Here is an 11,718-nt window from a genome sequence, read left to right as displayed (position 1 = left end):
GGGGGCACGGCCGGAGGGCTCCCAGTATGTGAGAGGGGGCAGGCTGGGCTGAGGGACACTCCCCCTCACCCCCACCCAATGCACGAATTTCGTGCACCGGGCCCCTAGTATAAAATAATGATGATTCAAAGAGCTGTGGGCACAGCATTATAAATGCCACACAGTTTCATAGTAACTCTTTTCTCTTTCTCTCTCTTTCCAGGCCTGGATGCTTTCACAGGACATGACAACGTGGATGCAAAATTTGTGGAGGAAGCAGCTCTGAAACACACCACAATGCTTTTAGGCTTATAAAAAAGAAAATATAATTGTGTCAGCTCCCAAGTTTTACTCTTGCTCGTTAGCTCTACTTCTACTGAGAATTCTCTAGCAATATTTCAAACTGGGTACCAAAATCAGAATGCATTGCTGAGCCACTGAACGTCAGTTTGGTACTCGTTCAGACTGAAGTCACCTGCTGTCCCTCATCCCAGTTTTGGACAGCCGATGACAGCCACGTGTGGAGACATGACAGCCAGCCCCGGAGGCAGGCAGCGGCATAAAGGATGCTCTTCCTCGTGGCCACATAGGCCAAAAGCTGGTTTCTGTCGCACTCGGAAATAATCTATGCTTTAAAAATGTAGGGACTAGTGTGTAGAAAAACAAACACTAGTAAGTGTCATTGAAAATAACGTTTGACAAGTGGAAAAATTAAATGTGTGTGTAAAGAGGATAGCTTTTAAAAAACTGAATTTGGACTAAGTCAAATCTGCTATTTCCAGTATAGAAAAATTTGTAACATACAGCAATTTGTACATACTGTCTATTCAGAGTAAGATTTTACTTTTTGTTATGGTTCAGATGGAACTGTATTTAATGTGTTTAAGCTTTTTTATATTTATAAAAGTTTGATTGAGAAATAACTTATCATTAAAAAACGAAACCAAAAAAACACTGTAAGTTTTGGCCTGACTCTTTTGTCATTTCTACAAAGACTTTTTTTTTAAAAAAAAAATATATATTTTATTGATTTTTTACAGAGAGGAAGGGAGAGGGATAGAGAGTTAGAAACATCTATCAGCTGCCTCCTGCACACCCCCTACTGGGGATGTGCCCGCAACCCAGGTACATGCCCTTGACTGGAATCGAACCTGAGACTCTTCAGTCCACAGGCTGACGCTCTCTAGCCACTGAGTCAAACTGGTCAGGGCTTTTTCTTTTTTCTTTTTTTCCCAAGACTTTATAGTCCAGCCAGGAATCATGAGTCTATGAACATGTTCCCCTAAAGTCCCCCATGATATCTAACTAGTTCTCCCACTTCCCCCTACAACCACCCCCCTGCCCCCGCCTGCCCCCCAGTCTACAGTGACTTAATTCTGACCCATGTATACAGATGCTGCCTGGGGTCAGCCCATGACCCTTTGCTAATTTCTTTTCACATTATTTCCCTCAGTGAACCTGTGAAATTTTAATCATCATAAATATCACTAGCTGGTATAATAATTCAAGTTCTTTTCTAAAATGATCATTGTATTTTAAAAATTGTCCTCTCCTACAGAATTCCCCTTTTGGGTTAAATACTTCATGGTCACTGAGGCTCAAAATCTTGGAGCCATATGAGCAAGGCAGGGCTGATCTTTTTCTCTCTGTAAGGTCATTATTTTTCATTCCTTACCCTTTTCACACCTGGCTTGTGCCTGTCACTTTCTAAGGTCTAATTCAACTGACTTATATTTGAGATAAACACTAGCTCGATCCTGTCCTACTCCTTCAATAACTTGCCATTCATTATAGGTTACAATTCAAACTCACATTTGAAATCACAGGATAAAATGCAAACCCCCCCTAATCCCACTGATACAGTTCCCCAATATGAACATTCTGTTCCAGCCAGGCCCGTTCACTGGGCCTGGAGCACAACTTTTGTCTTTTTACTTCAAAGCCTTGCTCAGGCTATTTCCCCCACCTGGGATTCCCTCTTCACCTATTAAAATCTCTGTGAGAAGTTCCCTCTGTGACCTCCGGTCACTCCAGCACACAGTGCCACCTTTCCCCTCTCAAGCGGTAACACACATTATAATATTTAAGTGTCCGTTCCTTTGCGATTTAATCCCCCCCCCCATTCCTATGTTGTTAAGCTTCCAATGTGTATTTTTTGAATCCCTGATGCAATTGCTAATTCCTACAACACAGGACCTGTGTTTATGCATTTCTTTGTGTGAAACACATGATTTATATGGTTACTTATGGGTACTCCCAAGGAATTGCCTTTCAATAACTTCACAAAACAATTGGGTTAGATTCAGGACTCGGAGACTGAGAACGACATTAAATTTTCCTTCAATCTGGCAGGAACAAATTTTGTTTGATTTAGCTAAATAAAGGAATGTGGTATTTCTCACGCCCAGAGTTGTGAACTAAAATTCATAACTGATATCAATATGAAATGAAGATAGTCTAAGCATATTAACAAATATAAAATCACAGGTTTGAAATCTTGTGTATATTCATACATAAGAACATATAAAAACAGAATTAGGAATATACTTGGATGAAATGCAATAAAATGAGAGTAATAAAATCAGGGGAGCTGGCCTCATTTTCAACTCTTTCACATGCCAAGTTATAAGTATTTCCATTGAAAATTTCGAAAAATCTGGTATCAAAACTTAAAATAATCATGAGTTTCTTTGCATCCAACATTTTGATAAATCTAAATATAAGAAAGATAAGTTAGGGCATAATTATTTTTGCAGCAAAAGGATTATTTACTTGTAAAAAGAATCACCATAACATTATTTTGAAAATGACAAGCTTCCCTCCTGCTTTTTACTTGATTTAGATTTAACAACATTAACTTTAAATGCAACCATTTACTTAACAAAGTCAGTGAGGTCTCTGAGATACTTGATCATTCTATCTTTTTCTTTAAAGTCAGTATATCGAACAGTATTTCCTTCTTGTCTTTAATAAATAAGGACCACTCAGCTAATTTCTGTGCTTCACTGAAAATTATTTTTATTGAATTTTTATAGCACCTGGCCTCCTTTGTATATCTGAAAGGTTTCAATATATAGAGTGAAAAAGAAAGAAATGAACAATGCAAATATATGCTTTGACATAATTGTAGAACAATTCTATGTCCTACTCAACATCATATAAAATATAGTAGTTGATGAGTATAAAAGGAAACTATGTTATTTCTGTTGTTGGTTAATTGTGGCTGTTGTATTTGCCTGTAGTCTCCTGCTATTATGCTGACATTTTCCAGCTGTGGATATGACGAAGCTTGGCCCAAGTGTCTCCTTGAGGAGCCTGAACTGGTTTACACATTCAGATTTCAATTGGCTTTATAACAGGCTTCTTGATGTGCCTCATATTGGACCCTGGTTCACTGGGCTTAAAAGGAGCCAAAGCACCATATGGTTTCGGCAAGGGAAGAGTGGCTTCTGCATCTGGGATGTAGGCAGTCGGACGCAGCTCTGCAGTTGTGAGAACACCGTTGGGCAGCTGGCGTTGTGCGTCCAAGAATTGCTGCAAAGAATGAAATTTCCTTTTCAGTTTTCTGCAAACTCTGGTGAAGCCACTTCACCCCAGGGCTTATCAGACACAGCTGGGTCTGAGTTGTAGGCAGTGCTGGTTGACATTCCCCCAAGGAGGGTATGAGGGTGAAGTCACCACACACACACACACACACACTCACATACTCATGCACATGTTGCACCTTGCTGGAATGACCCATGTTGCTCAAGCATCACACTGTTTGGGGGGCTTACGGTTTATCATAAACTGGTTGGTGGGTTCTAACTTTCCGTGTGTTCCAACCTCAGTATCTTTGATCAAATACTAAGTATTTCCATGGTTTTGTTGTTGACAGAGGCAGGACAATCTATTCCCTTTGGTAAGTCATTGGTGAACACATGTTAGAAAGGAAGAGATAAGGCGTCAGGTAGAACCGGAGGGGAGATGTGGTTAGTAGCTTGCCCTGACCCTCAAGGTCCTCAAGTTTCTGCCTGTGCTCCTGGAAAACAGACGACTCTCTTACAGCAAGAAAAAGAATTCGAAATAGCGGAGACAGGTAAATGATGCTGGGACAAGCTCGGTAAAACCTGAAGGTGTAGTAAATATAGTTCCAGGCAGTGTGGGAATTACAAATCAGACCCTGTTTTCAGATATTTTTAACTTCTGTTTGGAATGTGCCTTTTCCTTGGGTTAGTTAGTGAACAATCATCTTTTTGAAGAACCTACTTGACAGCCTGAGAGTGAGTTGTAGGCCCTCGAGACACAGTCTCCTTAGAAAGAGACGCCTAATTCCATTCTACAAATACTGAAAGGCAGGAGAACTGGGTGCCCGATGTGAAGGCGGAACCGGTGATGGACCTCGACTTAGGCCAGTGGCAGGAGGAAAAAAGGGTTGGCGTTGAGGCCAAGGGCGAACACCAAGTGCAGAGTCTGCGAAGGCGTTCTGGAGGCCTCACAACAGGCTGTGATGGCCGCAGCAGGTGGACATGGAAGAGTAAGGTGTGGTTTGAGCAGGGGTGCAAGGACAGAGATAGGAGACCTATGGATACTAGTAAAACCAAAGCCAGCCTCGCCTGGTCATTGCCGTGTCATGGGAGTCCATGGTGTTCAGCCACACCAGCCACGATGTAAGATGGTGGAGTGGAACTTGGTGTTTGCCAGATATTCTCCAGAGAATATTATAGTGCTTTGAGCTATTGTACTTTGATTTGTCTACATAGTATCTTTTTTTGTTGTTAATCCTCACTTGAGGATATTTTTCCATTGATTTTTCAAAGTGGAAGGGAAGGTAAAGACACAGAGAGAGAAATATCAATGTGAGAGAGAGACACATCGATTGGTTGCTTCCTCCGTGTGCCCCAACCGGGGCAAGAGATCAAGCCTGCAACTGAGGTACATGCCTTTGACCAGAATCAAACCCGTGACCTCAGTCTGTGGACTGAAACTCTAACCACTGAGCAACCTAGGGCTCTACATAATAATTAAAAAAAAAACACCCCAAATTTCTCGATTGTTTGAACTGTGTATGGTAGAGTGGGGAATTTTTCATCTATTTTGGGAAGATTGAAATCCTTGAAAACATCCCTTCCCGGCCACTTGACTGGTACAAATGCAATATAAAAGCCTAAATGTACCTGAGACTTTTCAGCGATGGCCAAGGCGTACATTTCTTCATCTCGAAGTACTTTCAGCCATTCTCTCTCAATCTCTTTGTTGAGGGGCAGACCCTTTTTCATCCTGGAATTGCAGGAGAAGATGAAGTGTTCTTTCTCCTTGACTTCCTTCTGGAGTTCAATGGTCAGAGCTTGTTTCATGGACAGCTCAGCAACAACAGCCATCAGTTTTTCAGTCGCATTTTTGATCTTTTTCTGGTAGCCGTTCATCTGGAATTAAAGAACCCAAGGCTTAGCTTATGCATATGTTCCATGAAGAATTTAAGAAAATGGCAGGCTGCTGGCTGTCTATAATGTGGGAGACAAATAAGAATTGGATGAGACCTCAGGCACCCTAGCTGTGTAAATAATGACAAGGAGGGGAAAAGAAAGACATGTGCTCATCAAGTTACTAGTTGTCCAGGTGGGTAGTAGTGAGGGGAATAGTGAAGTCTCTGTATTTTTAAGAGGTGATGAGGAGTGGGAAATAGAGTGCTCTTTATGTCTAAATTCTGGCTTACTTAGGCCACATTATTAATTTGTCACTGATCCAGTGTGGGGGGCGGGAATCTGGTAGAACAAAAACTATATTTAAAAGTTATTCTTTACTTATATAAGGTGATCAGCAGAGGCTCTGCATCTGAAATAATTTTTAATGGAAACGATCACACCTCAACATGTTTGTATTATTGATCATAATTTCTGGGGTGCATAATTATTAAGTCATAAGCAAGCATGTGCCGAACTGGGGAAAATCTGGCCACTAATTTGAAGTGAAATGTTCTGGTTGTATGTGTGTCTTGACCATTTCGCATCAGCTATTTATCATCGAAGAATTAAAGGACAGGACTTAGTGGAATAATTAATTTTAAAAGACAGGAAAGAAGTAAAGTTGGAACTGGTGGTTCCTCTAAGCTTTCTGGCCCATAGCACCACCTTTCAGGGTGGCCGTAGCCATGGCGGGGCACTGAGTGGCGATTCCCCCACCTGCCAACACTGCCATATCACCTTGCTGTATTTTTAATTTGTAACCTGTTTCACTACCACCATTGTATTATACACTGAGTGGCCAGATTATTATGACCACCTGGCGTTTGTAGGCAAATTAGCCTTACACTGCATCGTATGGGATATGGAAGCCGAAGGCCTGTTCGAACACCTTTGCTGTCTGCAGTTACCAAGATAAAAAGTCTCCAATTCGCACAGGAACACAAGGATTGGACAGTCGAGCATTGAAAAAAAGTCATGTGATCCGATGAATCACCTTTCCAGTTGCATCATGCAGATGACAGAGTGAGAATTTGGTGGAAACAGCATGAAAGCATGCACCCCACATGCATGAGTACAAACCTTCAAGCTGATGGGGGCAGTGCTATGGTTTGGGGCATGTTTTCCTGGCATGATTTGGACCCTTTAATTCGTGTGCAACAATCATCCAATCTCACAGAACTGGACAGTGCTATTCATCAGGCAGGTGTCAGATCCCTCCCTTCACCTTTCAACATCTCGTGGAGTCAATGCCAAGAGGAATCGCCATGGTATTGAAGGCAAAAGGTGGCCCAACGAAGTACTGATGGGGTGGTCATAATAATCTGGCCACTCAGTATATATATATCTCCCATTTTCAAAGGCTATTAAATCACATTGTTTACCCATATCTTCAGAAAAAAATCACTTCTACTGTCGTGGTAAACAACCTGCTTCCCTATTTATAATGGTCTGGCCCTCTAGCAACTTCAACGCGAAATTATAGCTAATTTGCCTACAAACATCAGGTGGTCATAATAATCTGGCCACTCAGTGTATGTGTATGCATTAGCTATTTGGTTACAGTCAGTCATCCCACAAGAAGGCACTCTTCATGAGGACAAGGCCAACTTGTTTTATTCATCATATTCCCCACTATCCAGGATGTGTTCGGAACATAGGAGGCACCAAGCAAAATTATAATAGAATGTTTGTTAAATGAAGGATGAGTAAATTCTTAGTCTATTTAAATCCTTCAGGCTTTTGAACCAGGGTACTTTGAGACATGAATATGAACTTCCAAAAAACTACACCTGAACTTGAAAGACTTTCCTTCTTCTAATAAAGCACACACTGGTCTATCTGTACATTTGCTTAGAAGAATGTTGCTGCCAGTGATGTACCTGCCTCTGAAAATGTAATGACTGGTTATTATGTACACGTTTTGTCTTCTTAAGGTAATATAAATTTGTAAACTCTTCTACACTGCAGTAATTTTGAGGGAGCACACATTGAATCAAAGATGGCCATTTAAAGGTTCAGGGGTGAGTCATTATCTCTATCCAGTTTCATTAATTAGTCAGTCCCTACACACTTGTGTGTTGTGTGTATGTGTAACAGGCAACCTCCTTCTTCTCTATAAAAAAAAAATAAAGGATGATGTTATATCCTGGGTTGGTCTGAGTTTTTGCTGAGATTTTCCATTCATTTGGGAAACTTGGAAGATGAGCCATAAGCTACCTAGGGAAGATGAGAGGCTTGGGGTGACACACATTCTTGTTGGGCACCCACAAAAAGCTAGGCTACTTCTGCTGACTATGTAATGCCTGCAATGACTTTAGCTGATATCATACCCATTTCATGAATCAGGAAACTCAGTTATAAGGTCATTTATGTATCTTTCTCAAGGTCATTTGCTAGTATCTGAGATCTGAACATATTTCTACCTTCAAGTTATGGTTACTATGAGGACATTATAATTTTAAATGGAAAAAAAATCCAGATAGAGAACGTGGAAGGTGGGGAAGGAAAGGGTCGATAAACCACTGGGCCAGAACTCAGTTATTCTGGGACCTTCCCGACACTTTCAGCATTTCTCTAGGATTATTGTTGATTTTAGGAGACACTGCCATCAGCTTTGACAAGCCAGCTCTCAGTAAACACTGACTTTCTCCAAAGACAGGGAAATTCATTTTGCAAAAGGAAGGAAGGCAACATTTAAAGAAACATCAGACATGCTAATTCAGGCAAGGTTTAGGAGCCTTAACATTCTTTTTTCTTTCTTTTTTTATTTCAGAGAGGAAGGGAGAAGGGGGAGAGAGAGAAACATCAATGAGAGAATCATTGATCGGCTGCCTCCTGCATGCCCCTTGCTGGGGATTGAGCCCGCAACTTGGGCATATGCCCTTGGCCAGAATTGAACCCGGGACCCTTCAGTCCCTAAGCCAAGGCTCTATTCAGTGAGCAAAACAGGCTAGGGCTTAACATCCTTATTTTATGAGGTGAAGTTGTGAATTGCATGAGCTGCAGGCTAGGGCTTAACATCCTTATTTTATGAGGTGAAGTTGTGAATTGCATGAGCTGCAGTGACCATCCACCTATGCAAGTCATCAGAACGCAGTGTGAAAGCCAGATAAATGGCAAGGAGGCTTGAAATTTACAATAATTTCCGCGTTAGTCGGTGGGCCAGGAATGTGTTTAGAACAGGCCGACTGTTTACTTTTTAAATAAATGTTGTTCTAGAGTTTAGTGCACCCGAGGCATTTGGGGAAACTAAAAAGAATGAGGAAGAGTCATTGCCCTGTGGAGCCCACAGTCAGGTGTGGATGTTACCGTGATCTATTTTCCCATCTGTCTCCCCAAACTCGACACTGTGAATGGTGTGCCCCTTCCTCTCTGTTCCTGCCCCCATGCCTAGCATGAGGGGAGCTCGTAGTACCTCGGCACTGCTGGCTAACTGAAGTCCCTGTGCAGCCACAGTGGGATGCGCCAAGGGGCCATGGAGGGGCTGCCCTGCAAGGCCCCTCTGAGTCACCATCACCAACCCCCCTCCTGCTGTCTGCTCCTTTCCAGGTACCTTCTAACAGTCCCAGTCTGACCCTATAGCTCTGAATCTCAGTCCTGTTACAGTGTTTTAAGTTTATGAAATCAGGAAGCTCGGTGTCACTGGCCTCTCCGCACTAGTGGGGCCCAGTGGTGACTCCACCCCAGGGTGTGATGGGCCCATGCTTGTGTGACTGTTGTCTTCAATGGTCCCCTTCCATTTCTGGGTTCTGGCTGAGTTCCCATGCAGCCAGACTGTTGTTTAAGCGAAGCCTTCCATTCACAAGGAACGCAAAAGGATTTAACTTGGCACATGGAATATTAAAGACAATAATTGTCATATTTGAGTAGGTGCCCAGTTAAGTGAAACTTGTATACTGCCATTTAAAAGCTTAGGTTTTCCCACTTTAAAGTGAATTCATTCAAGGAACAAGACGGGAACTTACTTTGAACTATTATCTAAGCATCCGCTCTACATTTTAAATTCTACATCCATTCTGCTTCTCTGCCATAAAGCCTAATCGCTCCAGCGCTCTGCTCAGTAAGCAAAGCATTCGGTGGGAAATGAACCGTCATAAAGCAGCCGGGGCCGAAGGGAAAAGGCAGGGTTCGGACAGACCTTCTTGGCCAAGAGCAGCGTGTCCTCCTTGCTGTCCTCCGTTTTGCTGCAGATCCTGTCTGTGAGCCGGGAGACCTGTTCATAGATGAAATCCTTTTCCAGCAACTGCTCCTCCTTCTTGGCCAGCTGTAGTTCCAGCTGCGGTCAAAAACAATTGCAATAGGAAGGGGGAAAAGGTCATACAAGTACCCCCCCCCCTTAAACGAAGACACATTGTTTTTGTAGTTGCTAAGATACCTCTAGAGAGTCTTTAGAGCTGGGCTAGTCATGACTTCCCCTGCCACCCCTCCCCTCCTGCAGATAGCTCTGGAAATTCTTCCTCCACATGGCAGAGAATGGCCCTCTCACCTCAATCTACCTTCCGTTGCCCCTCCTCTGATATGCTCCCATCAGCAAGGCACGTTAATCCCTTCAAGATGCTAAAAAGTTATTTTTTTTGGTGGGGGGAGGAGAGTGGGGGGCTATGATACAAAGGTGGGCATCTTGAAACCACTCAAATTTTATTTCTTTTGGCAATGTTTAAGTCAAGCTTAGGTTTTGTTACTAGATTACAATGAAGGTCTACTATATTAGTGGCTAGAATAATGAAGGATAAATCTATCCCTATAACCTGAAACACTAGTACAGATATATATGTGACACTGACCAACAAGGGGCAAATTGATGCTATTTTAAGAAATAATATTTGGGGATCCAAGATGACGGTAGAGTAGGTGGAAGGTACACTCACTTTCTCCCAGGACCAAATTGGAATTACAAACTAAATTATGGAGCGAATAACCAACTGAAGACGAGCAGAAGACAAGTCTCATAACCAAGGATTCCCAGAGAAAGCCACATTGAGGCTGATAGGAAGGGCGGAGACATGAAAAGGGCTGGCCCCACTTCCATGGGCAGCAGCTGAGATTCTGGAGGCTTATCTCAGCTGTGGGGGTTCCCCTGAGAAGTGTGGGGTCTCAACCCCACACCAGGCTCCCCAGCCCAGAGCACAGAGCCGGGAAGAGGCACTCACATAACATCTGGCTGTGAAAATCAGCAGGGATTCTGACCACTAGGGAGAGACAGGAGTCTCCTAGAAATCCTCGAACTCCCTTAAAGGGCCAATACACAAAATCTCGTTCATAGCCACTCACCCTGGGCTCCAGTGGAGGGAAGGCAGAATGGACTAGAGTCGTGTGAAGAGAAACTGGAGTTTGTAGCTCTGGGGAGAGAGGTTAAGGGACAACCCTCAGGGCCCCTGAGCTGAGTCTCCCACACTGTAGAGGCCATCTTTCTTGGGTGGAGCACTCCCCTCCTCATGCCATCAGCCTGGTGGAATGCAACAGCCCCACTCTCTGGTCTCCCTCCTGCATTAGCCTAATCCCCAAACCAGATAAAGACACTACAAAGAAAGAAAATTACAGGCCAATATCCCTGATGAACATAGATGCTAAAATCCTCAACGAAATAGTTGTGCAATAGATTCAGCAAGACATTAAAAAGATCATACACCATGATCAAGTGGGATTTATTCTGGGGTTGGTACATTACTGCAAATCTATAAACGTGATACACCACATAAACAAAATGAGGAATTAAAACACACACACATAGTTATATAATAAATGGAGAAAAAGCATTTGATAAAATCCAGGACCCATTTATGATAAAAAAACTCTCAGCAAAGTGGAAATAGAGGAAACATACCCATCAGCTGCCTCCTGTATGTCCCCTACTGGGGAACGAGCCTGCAACCTTGGGAATGTGTCCTAACTGGAATTGAACCGGTGACCTCTTTGTTCATGGGTCAGTGCTCAACCACTGAGCAACACTGGCCAGGCCATATATAATTTTATTAGCCAATGTCACCACAATAAATTCAATAAATAAAAAAATAAGAAATAAGAAAGAAAGAATAGTTACCGAATCTAATTTTTTGATCATTTCTTCTGTAGTCATATCTTTCCCTGGGAGGGAGCGGATTCTGTTCTCACCCTCAGGATTTATGAACTGTTTCTCCAGGTCTTTTATTCTGTCTGTACACTGTGAAAACTATTAAAAAAAGAAACATTAATTTTAAAACTAACTCTCCTGCTTGTAAATCTTAAAATCACACAGCCAAGGGTTTTTAGCATCTTTGAGTGGGACTGACACAGACAAAAGTGGAAGACAATTCTT

General features: G+C 42.5%; 2 protein-coding genes across 2 annotated transcripts in view; one reads left to right on the top strand and one right to left on the bottom strand.

Annotated features, from left to right (window-relative positions):
• Nucleotides 1-933, top strand: part of GSAP (gamma-secretase activating protein) — a 53,792-nt gene extending 52,859 nt beyond the window's left edge. The window contains exon 27 of the mRNA XM_015571259.1: nucleotides 203-933. Coding sequence (XP_015426745.1) covers nucleotides 203-294 — 92 coding nt within the window. The 3' untranslated portion in view covers nucleotides 295-933. The remainder of the gene's footprint in view (nucleotides 1-202) is intronic.
• A 2,047-nt stretch (nucleotides 934-2,980) lies between these two features.
• The window catches only part of CCDC146 (coiled-coil domain containing 146), a 108,085-nt gene continuing 99,347 nt past the window's right edge, over nucleotides 2,981-11,718 (bottom strand). The window contains exons 16-19 of the mRNA XM_006774907.2: nucleotides 11,464-11,592; nucleotides 9,562-9,699; nucleotides 5,136-5,384; nucleotides 2,981-3,513 (exon numbers count right to left, since the gene is read on the bottom strand). Coding sequence (XP_006774970.1) covers nucleotides 3,313-3,513; nucleotides 5,136-5,384; nucleotides 9,562-9,699; nucleotides 11,464-11,592 — 717 coding nt within the window. The 3' untranslated portion in view covers nucleotides 2,981-3,312. The remainder of the gene's footprint in view (nucleotides 3,514-5,135; nucleotides 5,385-9,561; nucleotides 9,700-11,463; nucleotides 11,593-11,718) is intronic.

This window comes from Myotis davidii, unplaced genomic scaffold (genome assembly GCF_000327345.1).
Source record: "Myotis davidii unplaced genomic scaffold, ASM32734v1 scaffold125, whole genome shotgun sequence".
NCBI classification, from domain to species: Eukaryota; Metazoa; Chordata; class Mammalia; order Chiroptera; family Vespertilionidae; genus Myotis; species Myotis davidii.
The sequence above is the reverse complement of the archived record's forward strand: the minus strand, read 5'-3'. Positions and strand labels throughout refer to the sequence as shown.